This window comes from Bos grunniens, chromosome 9 (genome assembly GCF_055505025.1).
Source record: "Bos grunniens cultivar Pamir isolate PY7600 chromosome 9, Bosgru_T2T1.0, whole genome shotgun sequence".
Classification (NCBI taxonomy): Eukaryota; Metazoa; Chordata; class Mammalia; order Artiodactyla; family Bovidae; genus Bos; species Bos grunniens.
In genome coordinates, this window is record NC_141173.1 from 10,167,114 (window position 1) to 10,190,234 (window position 23,121).

Below are 23,121 nucleotides of genomic sequence, written 5' to 3' on the forward strand. Positions count from 1 at the left end.
CTCCTTCTTAAGAGGAGCGAGGAGCAGAAGTCAGAGTTCTCATGAGCACAGGTAGGTGGGGCTGGAGGCAGAACAGTGAGTGGGTCCCTTACTGCTGTTTTCTCCATGAAGGATGCAAGTCATCACTGACCATGAGGAATGGGCTGGCAATGCTGGTAACGCTGGAGGTCTCATGAGACAGGAAAATATGTGCAGGCACTTTTGAGAAGGAGGAGCCAAGTCGAGAAATACCGAGGGGTTGCTTGGGGGCTGCTGCCACAGGTACAGGTCAGAACACCTGAGCAAGGGCCCCCTTCCTCTGCAGCCTCAGGCCAGTGCTCAGAGGCAGGCGTGTGGCAGATGGACACCTGAGTTAGAAAGAAGAGTAGGGGTCTTTTGGATAAGTGAAATGAAAGGGAGAAAGGTAAATCCATTGAGGTTTTTGTAAAAATTTCTGAAACTGGGACCTTCCCCGCCCCCCACTGGTGATAAAGAACAAGTTAATAACATCTTCACAGAGAAAAGAGATGGGCTTCCCTGATGGCTCAGTGGTAAAGAATCTGCCTGCAATGCAGAAGACTCGGGTTTGATCCCTGGGTTGGGAAGATCCCCTGGAGGAGGGCATGACAACCCACTCCAGTGTTCTTGCCTGGAGAATCCCATGGACAGAGGAGCCTGGCAGGCTACAGTCCATAGGGTCATACACAGTTGGCCACGACTGAAGCAACAAAGCAGCAGTAGCAGAGAAAAGAGAACACATATGACAGTCACTAATGAATTATAAAAGACAAAAAATTATCTATAAGTTTGTTCATTTTCTTGTATTGTTACCAAAACATGAATTACACTTTTACAGCAGGTTTATCTTCTCTTATTCAAATGACATGGTTGTTTCTTTCACATCCTCTCCTTAACCAGCTTTATCTTTTGCTTGTGTTTCTGGATGGCATAATTCCTTAGAACTCGATGCTTCTGGCAACATGGTCCTAGTTAAAGTGCTCTTAAAGTGCTCTAGGTAATTCCCAGGATGTTCAGGGAGGTTAGGGGACTGGGCTGGGTTCCCAACCCAGTGTGATTACAGCAGTGAAAACACCTCTTGTCGGAAGAGCCATCCTTGTAGACTCCGTCCCAGCCCAGCGAAAGTCTCCCAGGCTTTGCAGAGGAGGGAGTCCATGCGCCTGCCTGCTGCCGAGAAATCACTTCTCACCTTGGTCTCCCTCTTCAAATCAAATCTCAGAGACAAACCTGCTGTGGGGCTCTCAGCATCTGATGTGACCCTGAGTGTTTTCCCTCCTTATACCTGCCAGCTGGGGCTTCTCCTGGGCTCACGAATCTTCAAGCAGGACGAGGCTTTATTATCAACTATGGAACTGCCTTGTAGAGTTTGAGAAGCTTCCAGTTTAATAAGAAGAAACCAGTATTTAATACTCTCAGAAAGCACAATTACATGTTTCTCACTGTCCTTTCCTATTTTCCAACTGAAAAATAGCAGTTGTCTCTGGCTGACAGTTTATTTCATAGCAGGATCAGGCTCTAGCCATGTTATGAAATTTCTCAAGCAGCAACAGAGGCCATTTACTGAGAATGACTGTCTTTGGTAGGAAAATTGTTGAGAGTGAACAATGAATATCATATACTGGCCACCCAGCACCATGGGAAGCCTTCTTATTTCTCAGAATGGACCTAATGGAATAAGTGAGGAGAACAACCCTGGTGACTGTTTATAGTGAGCTAGGCCTTTTCTGTTATTTCCCTAAATCCCTAGTTGTAAGGCCATTATTTATCCCTGCTTTGTGAGTGGATAAGCTGATGCTATTACGGTTAAGTAAATTGCCTGAAGTAAATGGAACTTGTAAGTTATAGAGTCAGAATTTAAACTTGGGGCTAATTCTGTTGATTTTGTTTTCTATTTCACCACACTGCCTCACCAAAATCTCAGTGGAGATATGATACAGTCCTTGAAACTTTACCCTTTTGTTGCATTTAATTATTCCTGTTAATGCAGAATCAGAAATACTGACCATTATTTGTCTTTACAGGGAATAAATGGGAAAGATGGATTACCAGGTGTTCAGGTATGGAACATGTCATTGGAAATAAATGTTCTAATACAAAACTACATCCAGATCACCTGCCAGAATTCCTGGTGGAGTAGATTGATGAGGAATCTTGGCATGCAGTGATTTTTAGTGCTGACATTTGTTTTTCAGGGCATCATGGGTAAGCCTGGAGAGAGAGGCCCCAAAGGAGAACGGGTATGTACGCTCCTACTATGACTGTTAAGTCTGTCTCCACAATTGCCCCATCATTCAAATTATATTTTTAGACCCACTAGAAATCTCTTGATATGAAAAGCCTTAGGGTGTACAGGAACCAAGATCTCTGCCAGGCATAAAACAGGGCCATTCAAGGACCCAGCAGTAGGCAATACGGCAGATACGCCTACCTGCTTGGCCTTTATTCCCAACTATGTCTGGTTTGTGATCCCAGTTTGGAAAGCTCCTATGAGCCTCCTGTGTCAGACACATGACCCACTGTAACCATCACCCGTGTGCTTTTCGCCTAGAGTAGGGTTTCTCCACCTCAGCATCGTTGATGTTTGGGAGCAATAATTCTTTGTCGTAGGTGCCCGTCCCGCGCTTTGTTAAGATGTTTAGCAGCATGCCTGGCCTCCACCCACTAGATGCTGTACCATCAGCCTCACTGTGCATTTTCAAATGCCTCCCAGGGAACAGAGGTGTCGTTGAGACCACCCCCTCCCCCAGTCTGGGGGAGTAATACTTGGTTGAGCAAGGGGCTGGGGTTGGAGGTAGAGAAAGACATATAGAGCTACTAGTAATGCCAGTTCTGGTGTGTGCGTTTAGTGTCGTTGTTTTGGTTGTTGATATCAGTATTGCAACTTCCCATTATTTTCTCTAAGAAACCTTAATGTTTTCTACTAGAATTGGATTTATTACTCAGCCACAGGTTCCTTGAGCACTGTTATTTAGGGGTTCTAGTGAGGGCTTGTGTGCATGTGTGTTGGGGGTGGGGCGTGTTCTTACGTACTGGTGTCTGTTTTACTTATCATTACACAAATAACCTGGTGGCTCAGTGGTAAATAATCTGCCTGCAATGTAGGAGACCTGGGTTTGATCCCTGGGTTGGGAAGACCCCTTGCAGAAGGAAATGGCAACTCACTCCAGTATTCTTGCCTGGGAAATCCCATGGACAGAGGAGCCTGGCAGGTCACATGGGGTCACAAGGGTTCCATGGGGTCGCAAAGAGTCAGACATGACTTGATTGTTGAACCACCACCAGCACCACACAAATAATCCATGATAACTGAAGGAAATACTAAAATAGAGAAACCATAAAGAAAAAAGAAGAAAGTCTACCTTATGTCACTATACAGAGATAAGCACTGTTGGTATTTTGGACCTATTTCCATCTCACTGTTATACATAAGGTAGTATACACATTTGCTTAATGCATCGATGCAAGTGAGCATATACTTTAAAAAAAAATGGGTTCATACTGTTTGGTAAATGACTTTTTTCACCTAACATATGATGACCATCTTTCCATGTCAGTAAACCTAGATCCACATGGACCTTTTAGTGGCTCTATGTTATTCCAGTATTTGGATATACCTTTTCCAAGGTATTTAGACAATACCTGGCCCTTTTTCCTGGGATATTTAGGTTCTTTCTAGTTTTCATAATAAACTTACTATAATGTACCTAAAGTATAAATAATTTTAATTGTGTTTATTTTGCACATACTCAAGGTGTGCTAGTAGTTCTTCTGTTTCTTTTTTTTTTTTTTTTGTCTTAATCATCTCAGATATTTTTCCAAATGTGACCCAGGTTGACATACTTGTAGGAGACATATTTTTATAACTAAGGCAGTAGAATTTAAATTAGGTCCAAATGATTTTCTTCTTTGTACATGGCTTCTTTCTATATCTCTTCATTTAGAATCAGATAGATCTCAGTAACTATTCATTCACTTCATTATTTTTTTAAATCAGGAAAAATAGAGTTTGGACTTTTGCAGAAGAATCACAAATAGAAGAATAACACAGTCAAATACGGGGCAGGTCAATGCACCGATCTCTCATATTCAGTGTGATCATCACCTCCTGGAGCTGTGGAACTAATATTTGAAATATGGAAACTGAAATATCTGCCAACATACATACATATTCATTCATTTATATTCCATCTCTCTCTCTCTCTCCCTCTCCCTCTTTCATACTCTCATGCACAAACTTATATGGTAGTAAACGCCTTGCAAGAAAAAGTCAGCATTAAAGAAGCTTCTCAGATTCAAGCACATCTAATTTGTTATGGCATCTCATTCAATGAATTTTTTTATAGTTCATTTACATTATTGAATAAATGATCTCAGTAATGACCTTCCACCCCAGTCACCTGCTTTGAACATTCCCAAAGGCTGTTTTTTCTCACCTTCCTCAGTCATGTCCTTTTAGGACATAGAATGCACTCACACATGTACACACACACACACACACACACACACACACACGGGTAAAACATGAGTACAGAAACCAACCCACAGAAACTAACAAAGACCAAACATACAGGAGAAAGCATAAAAAGAATAAAGTACCTGATTTAGGAGAGATTTTGAGCATCCTGAAGCTTTTCCAAATGGACGCTTTCAGTGATGAAATCTTCTTAGCCATCTTCCTCTGTTATCGCAAAGGAGACCCAGGCCTGAAGTGGCAGCGCCACTCTGGACTTTCAGAAATGTCATCACTCTGGACTGAAGACCAGGTGCGAGTAAGCTCATCACTGACTTTGAACTAGTGCTTTCTGAGTGCCAGTGCTGCTCTAGGCACTCCAGGGAGTTAACTCACTTCTCAGCATCATCTATTCAGTGGACACTGCTAATAGCCTTCCTTTAGGGAGAGGAAGCAAGCAGGGTGCAAGGAGTTTAATCCACTTATCAAAGGCTCCACAGCTAACACATGCCAGTATGAATCCAGAGCCTTTGCTAACATGGTTCTAGAAGAGATCATTCTAATTCATTTTTTCCCTTAACAGGGTGATCAGGGAATCCCAGGAGACCGAGGCCCACAAGGTGAACAAGGAAAACCAGGCCTTCAAGGGATCAAGGGAGCCATCGGCCCTGTGGGGCCCCCAGGAAACAAGGGCTCCCCAGGATCCCCTGGGCACCAGGGCCCTCCAGGCCTCCCCGGCCTCCCTGGCTCCCCGGTAAGTGGGCAGAGAGCTCCTGGAGCTCCTGGCTGGGACTGCAAGTCATAAACCTTTCCAGATAAAGTGAACCTAAGCTGGCCTCTACAAGCGCAGCAATCATGTTATTTATTTCAAGTGATGTGCCAGGTCCCATGCTGAGTACTCACTGAACATTCCCTCCTTAGATCCTCACAACTAACCTGAGAGGACAGGTGACCTGTCCTTCCACGTTCACAAATGCAGAAGCCGAACTTTGACCTGTCCAGGGTCACAGTGATCTAGAGGTCAGACAGACCCAGCTCTGATGGACTCCAGGGCCTTGCCCTCAAATACAATCGATGATGTCCCCTACACTACACAGAAAACACACATCTATTTATGTTAAAACTCCATTTTGTTGACTGTCAGAATCTGCCCTGAGTGGTGCTTTGAAGTGGAAACCCATTGGCCCAAGAGAGTATCTGGCTAAGGAGGCCCGTGTCTTTATAAGCATCCTCAGGAGGAGGTGGGTAGCCATCCTGCAGAGGAACTGAATCAGAATATGTCCTTGTCAGGAAGAAAGGGGGGCGGTCCTAGTGTGAGGCCAGAGAATGAAGGACATGCTGTCCCCTGATAAACAGCTAAGTCCAGAGATTGGGCTGAACTGGGCATTCCCACAATACTCTGGTTCACCCACTCTTGCTACGCTCTGCTTGAATCAAGCCTGTGCAATGAACTCTCAGTGCTGTGCCAATATGTGGTATTAGATGCATTCATTCAAACAGTGAAAATAAAATATTCTGAAATTAGAACTATTCTGTTCCACAGAAGCTATCACTCTGTGTGAACCCATCATATTGTCTTTAAAGCCACACATGTATCCCTGGATAGTAACCACCAAATACAAAGAAGAGTAACAACATGCTTTGAACCCTTAACCACTGTGAAAAATGATAGCTCCCTTTTAAAACTATCAAGGTACTGAAATAAAACATTACTATTATAAATGTTAAATGCTATTATAAATGTTAGGTTCTTGGTCAGTCATGTAGATTTATTTGTAAAGGGGTTAAAAATCAAGTGGCATCATCTACCTACTTCCCTTTACCAGACTCCACAGCATTTTCTATCAAGAAAATTTCAGACTTCCAGATATCCATCAGTTAAGGGTCCACCTGCCAAAGCAGGAAACACTGGTTTAATCCCTGGTCCGGGAAGATCCCACATGCCACGAAGCAACAGAACCCATGCCCCACAACTTGTGACCGTATGCCACAGCTGCCGAAGCCTGTCTACCCTAGGGCTCATGCTCTGCACCAAAAGAAGCTACCAGTGAGAAGCCCGAGCCGCAACTCGAGAGCAGTCCCCAGTTGCCACAAATAGAGAAAGGCCACGCAAAGCCGTAAAGACCCAGTGTGGCCAAAAATAAATAAATAAAAATGTTAAAAAGAAAAGAAAATTGCTTAATACAGGTTTGCCTGCAGTGTGTAAATTGCAAAATAAACTTGACCATGAAGTGGGTAAAACTTAGTAAGCTTTAGCTCATGAATGAAACATGTTAAAGAATCAGCCCAGTTAGAGTGCTCATCCTTTGAAGACACATAATAGAATTGGTTAGATATTGACTTTACCAGTATCCAGGGATTATTACAAAGGACAAAACTATTTTGCTAGATCAATGGATCTCTATAGATGTTTCCAGCATGCATGCCAACCCACTACTTCTGTTCTTTATTCATTTGTGCTAGGTTCTGTATTAACAGACCTTTTCTTCCTCTTCTTTAGGCTGATGTGGTTTCATTTGAAGAAATAAAGAAGTATATTAATCAAGAAGTTCTGAGGATTTTTGAAGGTGAGATTTGCGGAGTACCCATTTCTGCATTGTCCCCGCTTCCTCCTCCCCCTTTGCTGTTGACAGTCTCTCCAGCAATGTTTGTCCAAAGATGCTGTGCACCATCCGCCTTAAGAGGTGGCCTGTCCTAGGATGGGGCAGCTCAGATAGGAGCTTCTTACTCACATGGGGCTAAGTTCGCCTCCCTGTAGGTTCTCTCCTTATTCCTGGTCTGTAGCCACCACAAGGACAGGACCTTCTCTTCACACGACAGCCCCCTGAGTGAGCACCCACAGCACCCCTCCTTAATCTTCTCCTCCATGGAGCAAACATGTCCAGTTCCCCCATGCCATCGCCCTGGAGGAACGGCCCTCATTCCCCAGGGGTATTGTGACCAAGCAGAGGACAGTGTATGGATCTAGACCAGGCTCAGTGAACCATAGCCACCAGCCCTGCTTACCTGCCTCTCGCTGCTGTTACAGCCACAAGCTAAGAAGCGCTTTTACCTTTTTGGCAGGTGGAAGGATGTGTTTGCTTTCGTGCTAAGTCGCTTCAGTCATGTCCGACTCTTTGCGACCCTATAGACTGTAGCCTGCCAGGCTCCTCTCTCCATAGGATTTCCCAGGAGTGGGTTGCCATTATCTCCTGCAGGGATCTTCCCAACCCAGGGATCAAACCTTTGTCTCTTTTGTCTCCTGCGTTGGCAGGCGGGTTCTTTACCATTAGTGCCACCTGGGAAGCCCGTGGAAGGAGGATACATTTCTAAATGTTTTTTTAAATCAAAATAATATTTCATGACATGCGAAGTGATCAGAAATTCAAATCTGTGTCCATAAATAGTGTCATAGGAGTGCAGTCACACTCCTTTCTTTATGTATTTTCTCTGCTCGCTTTCATGCTGGACAGCAGGGTTAAGTATATGACAGGGACTGTGTAGCCTGCCAAGCCTCAAATATTTACTTTGTGACCCTTCTCCAAGAAAGCTTTCTGACCCCTGGTTTAGACACTTCAATAATGTAGCCTAAGATAGTGTTCCTTAAAAAAAAAAGTATCTGTATCACACTGTTGGTTCATTTTGACTTTTAAGTGAGCTAACAAGCCTCCATCCACCTTATAGAAACTTTAAAAAAATTGAATGTTTCTCATGCTTTGTGTTCATTTTTTAAATGTGTGTGATTTTTGCCTATTTTTACTCAACTTCAAGTGATTCTCGTGTATACGTTGTTCCAACCTGAAAATATCTTTTGGAATCTTGTCTTGTTGTAGGGCATTTGCCTGACTCTCATAACTTTGTGTCATCTCTAAATTTCATAGGCAGGTCACAATTTTTGTTAGAAATGTTGAGTTAAAAGGATTAGGTCTGAACACCATTGAGTTCCTCCTGTCCATTCATAAAGCATCAATTTAATCTATTTTAGCAAGCTCTGAATCCAAATAGTTGTCTTAAAATCTAATCCATATTTCTTTATTTACAAAGATATTACATAATTTTGTCAAATGATTTGCAAAAATCAAGATCATTCCCCTCAACTATGAACTTAATAAGGTGGGAATTGTCTTTAGAAAATAAATCCTCATCAGTTCATGATTCCTGCTTCTTTTGCACAGCATCCTTTCTTTGCTAAGCTAAACATGCATTGTTGAATTTTCCAGCGAGTAAGATTACAAGATACCCCAAGTTCATCTTAAGACTTTCACTGCCAGCATGGAGTTACTCTCTCCAGGAAGCCTGATTATTTTAAGCAGAAATTAGTAAGACAGAACAAAATGTCAGCACTTCAGTAAATATCATCGTATTTCACATGAGCACTAGAGAGAGAGCAGAGTAGCCCAGGGACTTAGGTCGCTTCAGTGACAAAATAGAAAAAAAAAACAAAACAGTTTTTTCAATGGTCATGAATTCATGCTGCTGATTACAACTTAGAGGGTTTCCTCAGTGCCAGTCATCCTTGGCCATCTGCTCATACAAAAGCATGGGTTCTAGAAAAAACTGATGGACTATTAGGAGTGAATGATGGGATTGCCAACCATGAGCTTTATTGAAGGTAGTCTAGTTGGTGTTTTTTTTTTTTAATTGAAGGACCCTCAACTTCAGTGTCATGCAGTCTCGTTCTGATCAGATTCCCCAGAAGAAACACTTGCATTACCTGCCTGGCTGCTACCATCTGGGGAGCAGGGTAGGAGGCTCCTGCTGGGGCCTCAGCTCCAAGCATTGCAGCTTCCATCTCTTCTCCTTGTTCTCAGTCTGGAAGCCTGGGTCTCAACACAGTCTGCGGTCTTCCTTGCAGAGATGGTCTGTTTATGCTCTTCAGATAATAAACCTTCAGGCTGGAATTGGGAAGGGGCAGTGAGCCAGCTGCACAAGCAGAGAAAGGGATTTTAAGACCATTTCCTAAACAGGCTTCCAACCAGTCTCCCTCATTTCAGTTCCCCTCCTTCACTCTCACTTCCACATGTAACTCATGCAGTCAATTCTGAATATTTTAAAGATTTTATGGTTTGACACAGGCTGTCCCTCAGCTTCCAGTGTAAAGATTTGGTTTTTGTGAGTCTGCGAAGTTATCCACACTCCACCATCTGAGAGCTTCCAGAGTTTAACCTCATCTCCTTTCATAATATTTTTCTCCTATTCTCATGCTTTTATGCCTTTAAAAATAATTTACTATTGTTTTTGTAGGGATATAAGAACGAGTTAAAGCAGACACATGTGTTCAATCTACCGTCTTTACTCATAATAACATTTCAAAGCAACAAAGGGAACAAAGGATTAGATGGAGCCAGAGTTAGATGTAGCAGTAGCAACCCTCGAGTCATGATGAGCCCCTGAGCGAACACGAAGCCACCAAATGACGCTGCTGAAGTAACAGTTAATATGAAACTGGAACATCATTCTTAGGATATGAAAGGAAATTGCTCTTCTGATATTTTTGTTCATTAGGAGATAACTGTATATAATTTTGGTTTCCACATTTAAGAGATATATGGAAAGCCCCAGAATAGTAGAACCAAAAAGTGACTTACGGAACAGATTGCCAAGCCTATGAGTAAAAGTTACTTAACCTGAAGGCCAAGACATAACAATATTATCAAATTGATGACTGATTTCCCAAGGGAAATCACTCAGTAACTAGTCTCTGTTTCCATAATGGAGTAACAAAAGAAAATAAGTTGAAGCTCTATCAAGAAAATGGGCAATTAAACATTTGAATGGGCTTTAGGAGAAAAAGATGAATCTTTCTTTGAAAATGTTTACAAATTCTATCTGTGAAATAGAAGGTAGACCATGGGTTAGATGATGTCTGAATGTCCCTTCCACCTCTGTCTGATGTACTTTATCACCACATTAATATTCATGTCTGCTTGATTTTAACGAGTCCTTTCTCCAAGGAAGGCCCGCCCCAGTCTCATCTGTTAGAATGACTGCTGTGACTGCTGTGGGTTTGCCTTGGCAGATGGGCTCTGTGTGTCTGCATTATGCAAGCTCCTATCCAGACTCTTTAGTTTCCTGCCTCATTAGAAAGTGTAGCCAAAAACAGTTTATTGACCAAAGATCCGTGAAAACAGAGGAAAAACAATTAAGATTACAGGTCTTTATAATTTATTTACTGGCTCAGAAATGTATTATTTAAAATTATAGAGCATTAGAGTATGGTTCAGAGGAAGTAATTACTCTTATGCTAAATGACTGTTACTGAGTGTATCTTAAAGCTAGATAATTTACAGCTAGAAGTAATTATTTTAAAAAATATTGTTGCCCTGTAAATAAATCATTCAGTACCATTTTTCTAGATTCCGTATATATGTATTAGAACACAACAGTGGAGAAGCAGACATAGAGAATATACTTATGGACATGGGGAGAGGGGAGGAGAGAGTGAGATGTATGGAAAGAGTCAACATGGAAACTTATATTATCATATGTAAAATAGATAGCCAACAGGAATTTGCTATATGGCTCAGGAAACTCAAACAGGGGCTCTGTATCAACCTAGCGGGGTGGGATGGAGCGGGAGAGGGGAGGGAGGTTCAAAAGGGAGGGAATATATGTATACCTATGGCTGATTCATGTTGAGGTTTGACAGAAAACAGCAAAATTCTGTAAAGCAATTATCCTTCAATAAAAAAAATTATAAATTAAAAAAAAATACATCAGGATGGGGTGGGGATGGAGTTGGGAGGGGTGTTCAGGATGGGGGGGGACATATCACTCGTGGCTGATTCATGTCGATGTATGGCAAAAGCCACCACAATCTTGTAAAGTAATTAGCCTCCAATTAAAATCAATTAATTTAAAAAAATTTTTAAAAACTGTATTGCTGAAAATATTTAAAAGCACCAAAAACAAAGTACTTGCAAATTCAATTCATATGTTAAAGAGGAAAAAGTAGTGATAGGAATATTTTGTTTAGACACTGAAGGCATTCAAAAAGGTATGTCTCAAATTAAGAAAAATTGTACTGAAGTATATATCTATCTTTTAAGTGCAAAACAATAACTAATAAGCAAAGTTTCAAGCTGTAAACATTGAATTTCATATTTTTATAAAGTACTCAGTTTACAATTAATGTAAATATATTCTATCTATATTTAATGGGATGATTTGCAAAACTATATATATATTAATTGCATTTGTTTTATATACTGTTACTCAAACAGATGTATTCACACCAACCAAACATGCCCCAGGTAGAAAGGTAATGAAAAGCGTTACTGGAAAGTCAGGGACTTAGTGTCACTTTTGGAGACGAGCTATCAGCCCTCATTGGTCCCCATCGTCACAGTCGGTAACTCTTCACTGGAGATTCTGGTCCCGTGGACACTGTCCTGTTTCCATTCTGGCTTCTTCTTGATTTCAGAATGGGAGTGTAGGGTAATTACTCTTTTGATAAGTATAGCTAATACTCCACATTTGTTGGGGCTTTTTCTTTAATAATTCTATTTGAAAATAATTTTGCTTTATTTCCTAAACCGTGTATGGACCTACATTTTTCAAACAAGTTTTTATTGAAAGCCCATTGAAAAATAGGTTACTCTCAAGAGTAGCTTGCTCTTTATCAAAAATTTATAAAACAGACATATCTGTTTAAGTGAAAAGTATCTTTCAAGTTCAAATGAATCTACACTGAGTGAAAAGTCTGGAGAAAAGTCTGGAAAAGTCTAGAGAAAAGTCTGGAGGTACCTCTTTACAGGTCTCTATCATTTGGCCCTAGTTTTTCCCAGCTGGCAGCTATGGATTCTAATGTGTTACAGTCATTTTGTCCTTACTTGCAAAATTAACACTAATGTAATCAGTAAAACACTTTTCTGGAGTTTTTCACATGAAAGATTCATTTCTTAATACTTATTAGCTGTATCTTCAAAAAACTGTGGTTAGTTTCACAAATGAAATCATTTGAATTTGCTTTTTCAAGAAAATACATGAAGAGAATACTGTTTCTTTTTGCCATAGCAAGGACATGCCCTCCTCCAGTCTTCTGTTTTAAATCTAGTTGTGTACATATTAGATTTGTTAAATATGAGCTTTGTAAGTGTGTTAGTCACTCAGTCACGTCTGACTCTGAGACACTATGAACTATAAGCCTGGCAGGCTCCTCTGTCCATGGATTTCTCCTCGCAAGAATACTGGAGTGGGTAGCTGTTCCCTTCTCCAGGGGATCTTCCCAATGACATAGTGGTAAAATATTGAATATGCTTCTGAGGTGAAATTTAAACAATGGTCTATGTGATATTAATAACCAAGAATTCTCTAATAATAAGTATAACTGTGACTTGATTATTAGAAAAATAATTCTGAGAATAATTATATGACAGATTTCTAGTCATAAAATAAAGCTTATCAGCAGATAATCATTATAGTGCATGGGACTTATAAAAACATGGATAATAGTTGTTACTGAAATGATCATCTCTCTCAAGCTGTCTCCATGATCCCACAACAAGAGCACTGAATACAGAAAATGTTAGGCCCTGTTTATGGAGAATGTTTAATTTAGTTAATAATATGACTTGTTTAGGAATTTTAGAGTGAAAATTCTTATTTATATTTTCTTTTTTTTTTTTTTCTAATTTTATTTTATTTTTAAACTTTACATAATTGTATTAGTTTTGCCAAATATCAAAATGAATCCACCACAGGTATACATGTGTTCCCCATCCTGAACCCTCCTCCCTCCTCCCTCCCCATACCATCCCTCTGGGCCGTCCCAGTGCACCAGCCCCAAGCATCCAGCATAGTGCATCGAACCTGGACTGGCAACTCGTTTCCTACATGATATTTTACATGTTTCATTGCCATTCTCCCAAATCTTCCCACCCTCTCCCTCTCCCACAGAGTCCATAAGACTGTTCTATATTTTCAAATTTATCTTTTTTGAAGTTCCTCATTTTTCAAATTGTTTAAATGTTAAGAGTTATTAACATCCCAATAGTCTACAATGTATAACCACTTTTTTCTTGACATTTAGCTTTTTATTTTATATTGGAGTATATAGTTGATCAGGAGAAGGCAATGGCACCCCACTCCAGTACTCTTGCCTGGAAAATCCTTTGGACAAAGGAGCCTGGTGGGCTGCAATCCTTGGGGTCGCTAAGAGTCAGACACGACTTCACTTTCACTTTTCACTTTCATGCATTGGAAAAGGAAATGGCAACTCCAGTGTTCTTGCTTGGAGAATCCTAGGGATGGGGGAGCCTGGTGGGCTGCCATCTATGGGGTCGAACAGAGTCGGACACGACTGAAGCAACTTAGCAGCAGCAGCAGTGTTTTGATGTTTGACTCCACCTGTGAGGATACTCTCGTGACCCACCAGCCAAGCTCTCTGGAGGCAGCACTCGGGCACAGTCCTCACTGCCTCCCTTGCCTCTCTGTTTAGGCCCCCGATGACAGGCAGCCTGGTAGATGAACGTAGGCAGGTGACAGTGCTGTGTCCTTGAGAAGATTTAGGATGTATTCAGTGCATAAAGGTCACATCACTCAACACTGGCAAAAGATGTTTAAATGTTCTGAATAACTTGTCAGCTTCCTGCAACTCGTGTGTTCTCCTTTTCAGCATCTTCTTGAGGCTCACAGAAATGTACAGAGGCTTTTTGCTGTTTTCACTGTCTGCAGTTGACATTCCCTGGGCACGTGCTTCTCGGCACCAATGCTGTATTTGTTCCTTTGGCCAAATGAGATATCCTTCCTATTGAGACTTAGGCTGGATAATGGAACTAACTGGAAATCAAATCAGAAAAAAAAAAAGAAGAAGAAGAAGAATGAGGGTGTATCATAAGACATTTTATTTTAAAAGTATACATTAGTTTTTGACAAAGTAAAATATTAATTAGCCCAGCTTAGAAATTAAACCAGAGAAGGCAATGGCACCCCACTCCAGTACTCTTGCCTGGAAAATCCCATGGGCGGAGGAGCCTGGGAGGCTGCAGTCCATGGGGTCGCTGAGGTCGGACACGACTGAGCAACTTCACTTTCACTTTTCACTTTCATGCACTGGGGAAGGAAATGGCAACCCACTCCAGTGTTCTTGCCTGGAGAATCCCAGGGATTGGGGAGCCTGGTGGGCTGCCGTCTATGGGGTCGCACAGAGTCAGACACGACTGAAGCAACTTAGCAGCAGCAGTAGCAGAAATTAAACAGTGCTATGAAATCACTATGATGGACATCCTTTCAACAAATAAACCTCTTGGTCAGTGATGCGGCTTTCTGACCTGTGCACACTGCTGTATTTGTTGATTTGTGGCTGCTCTGGGTCTTGGTTGCTGCCCGTGGGCTCTCCCTAGTTGCGGAGAGCAGGGGCTACTCTTCCTGCAGTGCTCGGGCTTCTCATTGCCAGGCTCTAGGTTCGTGGGTTTCAGTAGCTGCGACACAGGGGCTCGTTCGCTGTGGCTTGCGAGCCCAGTAGCTGCGGCTCGAGAGGCCTAGAGCCCAGGTTCAGCAGTTGTGGCGCACAGGCTTAGTTGCTCCACAGCTTGTGAAATCTTCTCAGACCAGGGACTGAACCCCTGTCCCCTACATTGGCAGGTGGGCTCTTATCCACTGTGCCACCAGGGAAGTCCAGTAATGCAGTTTTGTTCAATGCTATAAAGTGCCACCTACCACGTGAGTTATCTATTGCTGCGTAAGAAAGTTTCTCAAAACATCAGTGGCTTAAAACAACAGTGGTTATCATCACATATTTTTTCTGGGTCGGGGACTTCCAGAGTTGCTTAGTTGTGTGGTTCTGACTCAGTCTGTCATGAATTATGTTCAGAGTGCCAGCTGACGTCCCCTGAGGGCTTGGCTGGGGCTGGGAGAGCCACGTCCAGCCTCACTCATGTAGCTGTTGGCAGATGGCTTCAGTTCACCCCTATGTAGGTCTGTTCGTGTCCTCAGGATATGGCAGCTGGCTTCCCTCAGAATGAGAAGCTAAGAGAGAACGCAGCCAGGAAGTCACAAGCCTTTATGAATTAGTCTCCCAACTTGCATTTTTCCTATTCATTAAAAGTAAAAGGAAGTCCAGTCTACACTCCATAATAGAAGGATTAGGCTCCATCTAATTCCACTTGGAAGGGAGTGTCAAAGACCTTATCAGGATATTTTAAATTACCACAGGCACATTCATAGCATTGCTGGAAAGAGGCTTAAATTTATTATAACAATCATTTTTTTAATACGAACCTGAGTTCTCTCCACAAGTCATCACAGAGGTTAATCAGACTCTAGGATGTTGCCCACTAGGTTAGCGACATCTGTGAATCACTGAAGGTCTTCAGAGCCTTTCATTGTCACAACTTATCTGTCTTCATGTTGAAGCAACCTTGTACAATTGTTTTACTTGAACAATCAAAAAATCTCTTAGCAATCAGACCAGTTGGTAAACTAGATGTACGTGAATTGAAAACCAAGTTAGTTTTTGTTGAATTTCATGAGAAAGAAATTTGAAAACTTTTGACATAAAAAGTGTTTCCCTAACATGATGTATTATTTTTCCTTTCATCAATGAAGAGAGGATGGCCGTGTTCCTATCCCAGCTCAAGCTCCCAGCAGCAATGCTGGCTGCTCAAGCTCATGGGAGGCCTGGGCCTCCAGGCAAGGATGGGTTACCTGGACCTCCAGGAGACCCTGGACCCCAAGGTAAGTCTTCAAGGACAATATCTGTTTACCACCTATTTCACTCTCAGTATTTATAACATGCTAATCACTGTTAAGTCGTAAGTTATGTATATTAATATACAATTTTTGTTGTTTATTCACTAAGTCATATCCAACTCCTTTGCAACCCCATTTCCTTCTCCAGAATACATATTAAAAACAAGTATTCATACATATAAAATATGTATATAGATTATATATAACATATTTGGTATATATTATATAAATTTGTACTATACATTTAGTATAGGATATCTTGTTAATATTTGACATGCCAGAAATAGATTTTTAACTATTATTCATTCAAATTTAAAGCTGATCATCTGCTAATCTAAATGTATTTAATAATCTTCCAATGATAATAACAGCAATAATATGTGCTTATTTATCATTATTAACTCAGGTGTCTACTCAAAATTTGCACAGTATCTAAGTTTCAGTTCAGTTCAATTCAGTTGCTCAGTCATGTCTGACTCTGCAACCCCATGGACTGCAGCACACCAGGCTTCCTTGTCCATCACCAACTCCCAGAGCTTACTCAAACTCATGTCCATCGAGTCAGTGATGCCATCCAACCATCTCATCCTCCATTGTCCCCTTCTCCTCCTGCCACCAATCTTTCCCAGAATCAGAGTCTTTTCAAATGAGTCATTTCTTCGCATCAGGTGGCCAAAGAATTGGAGTTTCAACTTCAGCATCAGTCCTTCCAGTGAACACCAGGACTGATCTCCTTTAGGATGGACTGGTTGGATCGCCTTGCTGTTCACGGGACTCTCAAGAGTCTTCTCCAACACCACAGTTCAAAAGCATCAATTCTTCTGTGCTCAGCTTTCTTTATATTCCAACTTTTACATCCATACATGACTACTGGAAAAACCATAGCCTTGATTAGATGGACCTTTGTTGACAAAGTAATGTCTCTGCTGTCTAGGTTGGTCATAACTTTCCTTCCAAGGAGTAACCAACTTTTAATTTCATGGCTGCAGTCACCATCTTCAGTGATTTTGGAGCCCAAAAAAATAAAGTCAGCCACTGTTTCCATTGTTTCCCCATCTATTTCCCATGAAGTGATGGGACCAGACGCTATGATCTTAGTTTTCTGAATGTTGAGCTTTAAGCCAACTTTTTCACTCTCCTCTTTCACTTTGATCAAGAGGCTCTTTAGTTCTTCTTCACTTTCTGCCATAAGGGTGGTGTCCTCTGTATATCTGAGGTTATTGATATTTCTCCCAGCAATCTTGATTCCAGCTTGTGCTTCATCCAGTCTGTCTTTTCATATGATGTACTCTGCATATAAGTTAAATAAGCAGGGTGACAATATACAGCCTTGATGTACTCCTTTCCCAATTTGGAATGAGTCTGTTGTTCCATGTCTGGTTCTAACTGTTCCTTCTTGGCCTGCATAGATATTTCTCAGGAAGCAGGTAAGGTAGTCTGGTATTCCCATCTCTTTCAGAATTTTCCACAGTTTCTTGTTATCCACACAGTCAAAGGCTTTGGCCTAGTCAATAAAACAGAAGTAGATGTTTTTCTGGAACTCTCTTGTGAAGTAGATGTTTTTCTGGAACTCTCTTGCTTTTTTCATGATCCAAGAGATGTTGGCAATTTGATCTCTGGTTCCTCTGCCTTTTCTAAATTCGGCTTGAACATCTGGAATTTCACAGTTCATGAACTGTTGAAGCCTGGCTTGGAGAATTTTGGGCATTACTTTGCTAGATGAGTGCAATTGTGTGGTAGTTTGAGCATTCTTTGGCATTGCCTTTCTTTGGGATTGGAATGAAACTGATCTTTTCCAGTCCTGTGGCCACTGCTGAGTTTTCCAAATTTGCTGGCATATTGAGTGCAGCACTTTCACAGCATCATCTTTTAGGATTTGAAATAGCTCACCTGGAATTCCATCACCTCCACTAGCTTTGTTTGTAGTGGTGCTTCCTAAGGCCCACTTGACTTTGCATTGCAGGATGTCTGATTCTAGGTGAGTGATCACACCATCGTGGTTATCTGAGTCATGAAGATCTTTTTTATACAGTTCCTCTGTGTATTTTTGCCACCTTTTCTTAATATCTTCTGCTTCTGGTAGGTCCATACCATTTCTGTCCTTTATTTTGCTCATCTTTGCATGAAATATTCCCTTGGTATCTCTGATTTTCTTGAAGAGATCTCTAGTCTTTCCCATTCTATTTTTTTCCTTTATTTCTTTGCATTGATCACTGAGGAAGGCTTTCTTATCTCTCCCTGTTATTCTTTGGAACTCTGCATTCAAATGGGTATATCTTTCCTTTTCTCCTTGACTTTCACTTCTCTTCTTTTCACGACTATTTGTAAGGCCTCCTCAGACAACCATTTTGCCTTTTTGCATTTCTTATTTTTGGGGATGATCTTGATCACTGCCTACTGTACAATGTCATGAATCTCTGTCCATAGTTCTTCAGGCACTCTATCAGATCTAGTCCCTTGAATCTATTTGTCATTTCCACTATATAATCGTAATGGATTTGATTTAGGTCATACCTGTGTGGTCTAGTGGTTTTCCCTACTTTCTTCAATTTAAGTCTGAATTTCACAATAAGGAGTTCATGATCTGAGCTACAGTCAGCTCCTGGTCTTGTTTATGCTGACTGTATAGAGCTTCTCCATCTTTGGCTGCAAAGAATATAATCAATCTGATTTCAGTATTGACCATCTGGTCTTCTCTTGTGTTGTTGGAAGAGGGTGTTTGCTATGACCAGTGCGTTCTCTTGGCAAAACTCTTTTAACCTTTGACCTGCTTCGTTTTATACTCCAAGGCCAAATTTGCCTGTTCCTCGAGGTATTTCTTGACTTCCTACTTTTGCATTCCAGAAATGCAGTCCAAAAAAACCTTTGCACTATAGGATTTGTTTTTAAGAAATATTTGCCTATAGTCATGCTGTATTGATAATCCTGCCAAAAGACACCAGGAAACCTTATTATAGTAAAGAGAAGGATTACTGGTCAATTCTTGGTGCCTCACCACAGCTGACTGGAACTGAAGGGTTTTTCTCTGGTAGATAAATAGATATGAAGTACTCAGAATATGCAGTTAGGAGTGTAACTTCAAAGTTTTGCTCTGCTCAATTTAAAAGTTTTCTCAAAAAGGAAAAAAATATGCATATAAAACTGTTACCCTCTGCATGATGGATGATTATAAAAACTACTGTTACCTTAGAGACCATGAAAGCTCAGAGACTGTCAGCTGATTAGTCCTCTTCTTGACACAGTGTGACTGAGTCTGAGGAAAAGCTGAAGTGAGAAACCCACACAGAAGAAATAGAAGGTGGGCCCGAGCGAGACACCAGGTGTTCTGCCCACACGCAAATTCTGTCTGATGATGGCTCTTCAGAAATTTCTAAAAGGGACATTTTTTTTTTCAGTGTTTTTCAGGAAAAAAAAAATTTTTTTTCATTTGAAATGACATAGTTTGGTTTGAGACATGCACTATAGAATGAGACTTTTATTGTCTCATTATCTTTCAGTTCAGTTCAGTTCAGTTGCTCAGTCGTGTCCGACTCTTTGCGACCCCATGAATCGCAGCACGCCAGGCCTCCCTGTCCATCACCAACTCCCGGAGTTCACCCAGACTCACGTCCATTGAGTCCGTGATGCCCTCTAGCCATCTCATCCTCTGTCGTCCCCTTCTGCTCCTGCCCCCAGTCCCTCCCAGCATCAGAGTCTTTTCCAATGAGTCAACTCTTCGCATGAGGTGGCCAAAGTACTGGAGTTTCAGCTTTAGCATCATTCCTTCCAAAGAAATCCCAGGGCTGATCTCCTTCAGAATGGACTGGTTGGATCTCCTTGCAGTCCAAGGGACTCTCAAGAGTCTTCTCCCACACCACAGTTCAAAAGCATCAATTCTTCGGCACTCAGCCTTCTTCACAGTCCAACTCTCACATCCATACATGACCACAGGAAAAACCATAGCCTTGACTAGACGGAACTTTGTTGGCAAAGTAACGTCTCTTGCTTTTGAATATGCTATCTTTAGGGAAGGACAGAAATTTAAAGGGGTTTTATAGAATTTTCTTGGCTTACCAGAGAAGCTGGAGCATGTGGAGAGCAATGAGAAATTGACATGAGACTTCAAGCATGCCCTGCAGATATTATGGGGTGGTTCCAGGCCATTACCAAGAAGTAGACATGTCGGTGAATCAAGCCATGTGAATTTTCTGGTTTCTCAGTGCATATGAAAGTTCTGCTTGTACTATTCTGTAGCCTGTTGGGGATGCAATAGTATTATATCTAAAAAAAACAACATGTATACTTTAATTAGAAGTTACTTCATTACTGAAATCTGCTAACCATCCTCTGAGCCTTTAGTTCTTCGTAATCTTCCTCCTGGTGGACAGTCTTGTGCCCGTGTTGGTGGCTGCCAAGTGATCAGGGTCCTACCTCCTGTAGGACCCACTGTAGGTTGTGGAAGGTTGGGGTGGCTGTGGCAATTTCTTAAAATAAGCCAATGATGAACTTTGCTGCATCAACTGACTCTTCTTTTCGCAAACAATTTTTCTGTAACAGCAGTGCTGTTTGATAGCATTTTATCCACACTTGAAGTTGGAATCAGTCCTCTCAAAATTCTGTTGCTGTTTTATCAACTAGGTTTATGCACTATTCTAAATCCTTTGTTGTCATTTCAGCAAGCTTCACTGCATCTTTACCAGGAGTAAATCCTATCTCAAGAAATCACTTTCTTTGCTCATCCATAAGAAGCAACCCTTCTTCCATTCAAGTTTCATCATGAAATTGCAGCAATTCAATCCTATCTTCAGGCTCCACTTCTAATTCTAGTTCTCTTACTGTTTCCACTACACCTGTAGTTACTTCCTCCACTGAAGGCTTGACCACCTCCACATCATCCATGAGGGTTGAAATCAACTTCTTCCAAATTCCTGTTAATGTTGATACTTTGACCTCTTCCTGTGAATTGTGAATGTTCTTCTTTACATCTAGGATCGTGAATCTTTTCTGGAAGTTTTTCTGTTTTCCCCAAGATCCATCAGATAAATCACTGTCTATGGCAGCTATAGCCTTACAGAATGTATTTTCTAAAGAATGAGACTTGAAAGTCAAAATGACTCCTTGGTCTGTGGACTGCATGAAAATAACAGGAATCTTGTTGTATGTTTCTGACAGGTCTCCTGGGTGACCAGGTACATTGTCAATGAGCAGTAATATTTTGGAATGAATCTTTTTTCTGAGCGATAGGTCTCAGCAGTGGGCTTAAAATGCTCAGTAAACCATGTTGTAAACAGATGTGCTGTCATTGAGACTTTGTTGTCCCATTTCTAGAGCCATAACAAATATAATAATCATGAAAAATTTTAAATACAACACCAATACTTTTTGACACAGAGTTGCTACAGACCTTCAATTTGTAAAAGATTCAGTATATGCAAAGTGCAGTAAAACTAAATATGACTGTTTTAGAAGTTCACAATCCAGTTTGAATGGGGAAGTACTGCTCCTACCGAGATTCTGATGATGAAACTAGTGCACCCTCTTTAACACCCTGATCCTCCTACAGAAAGTGTGATTCTGAGTTGGGTCACCTCACTTGCATTTTTCCTAAATTCCTAAGAGAGGTAATTGTTGACACCTTTTTAAATTCAACGGCATTTCCAGAGAGTTTTAGATTTTTACCTCCTGTGGGTTTCTGATCATTGCCTTCCCGTTGTGCACTGAGCGGAGCACTCCCTGGTGTGCTTCATTCCCACCTGGGTCCTCACTGTAGGACCTAATTTGTTCCTGCTGCCAGGAGTGAATAAGAAGGTACCACATTAGGATCAAAGAAGTCCTGGGAAGCATGATCCAGCTGATGTCCCATATACCTCAGGTCTCCTGAGGTCCTCTTTTATTTAAGAGAGGCAAATTTTTCCAGATCTTTCCTCTTGGAAGAGTTTTATAAGAAAGCACTTACTTATTTTTGTTTTTTTGGTTTTAATTTTTTAATTTTATTACAGAGTAGTTGCCATACAATATTATATTTGTTTCAGGTGTACAGTATACTGATTCAATCTTTATACACATTATATATTAATCACCACAAGTCTAGTAACCACCTGTCACCATAAAAAGTTATCACAATGTTATTGACCATATTTCCTATGCTATATATTATACTCCCATGAGTTATTTATTATATTCCTGGAAATTTGACTCTCTTAATCCCTTTCATCTATTTCCCCCGAACTCCCACTCACCACTGGCAAACACCAATTTGACCCCGGTATCTGTGAGTCTTTTTCTGCATAGTTTTGTTTATTCATTTGTACTACATTGATTCTCCAAGCTAAAACCAAAATTCTTCAAGCTAGGCTTCAACAGTATGTGAACCGTGAAATTCCAAATGTTCAAGCTGGATTTAGAAAAGGCAGAGGGACCAGAGATCAAATTGCCAACATCCACTGGATCATAGAAAAAGCAAGAGAGTTCCAGAGAAACATCTACTTCTGCTTTATTGACTACACTAAAGCCTTTGACTATGTGGATCACAACAAACTGGAAAATTCTGAAAGAGATTGGAAGATCAGACCACCCGACCTGCCTCCTGAGAAATCTGTATGCAGGTTAAGAAGCAACAGTTAGAACTGGACATGAAACAATGGATTGGTTCCAAATTGGGAAAGGAATACATTAAGGATATATATTGATACCCTGCTTATTTAACTTATATGCAGAGTACATCATGTGAAATGCCAGGCTGGATGAAGCACAAGCTGGAATCAAGATTGCCGGGAGAAATATCAATAACCTCAGATATGCAGAGGACACCACCCTTATGGCAGAAAGTGAAGAGGAACTAAAGAGCATCTTGATGAAAGTGAAAGAGGAGAGTAAAAAGTTGGCTTAAAACTTAACATTCAGAAAACTAAGATCATGGCATCTTGTCCCATCACTTCATGGCAAATAGATGGGGAAGCAATAGAAACAGTGAGAGACTTTATTTTGGGGGGCTTCAGAATCTCTGCAGATGGTGACTGCAGCCA

General features: G+C 41.1%; 1 protein-coding gene across 2 annotated transcripts in view; it reads left to right on the forward strand.

Annotated features, from left to right (window-relative positions):
* COL19A1 (collagen type XIX alpha 1 chain) overlaps positions 1-23,121 on the forward strand; it is a 440,957-nt gene that overhangs the window by 411,842 nt on the left and 5,994 nt on the right. For both annotated transcript variants that reach the window (XM_086316743.1, XM_086316744.1), the window contains 5 exons: positions 2,019-2,054; positions 2,190-2,234; positions 5,031-5,201; positions 6,948-7,014; positions 15,974-16,102. In XM_086316743.1, coding sequence (XP_086172869.1) covers positions 2,019-2,054; positions 2,190-2,234; positions 5,031-5,201; positions 6,948-7,014; positions 15,974-16,102 — 448 coding nt within the window. The remainder of the gene's footprint in view (positions 1-2,018; positions 2,055-2,189; positions 2,235-5,030; positions 5,202-6,947; positions 7,015-15,973; positions 16,103-23,121) is intronic.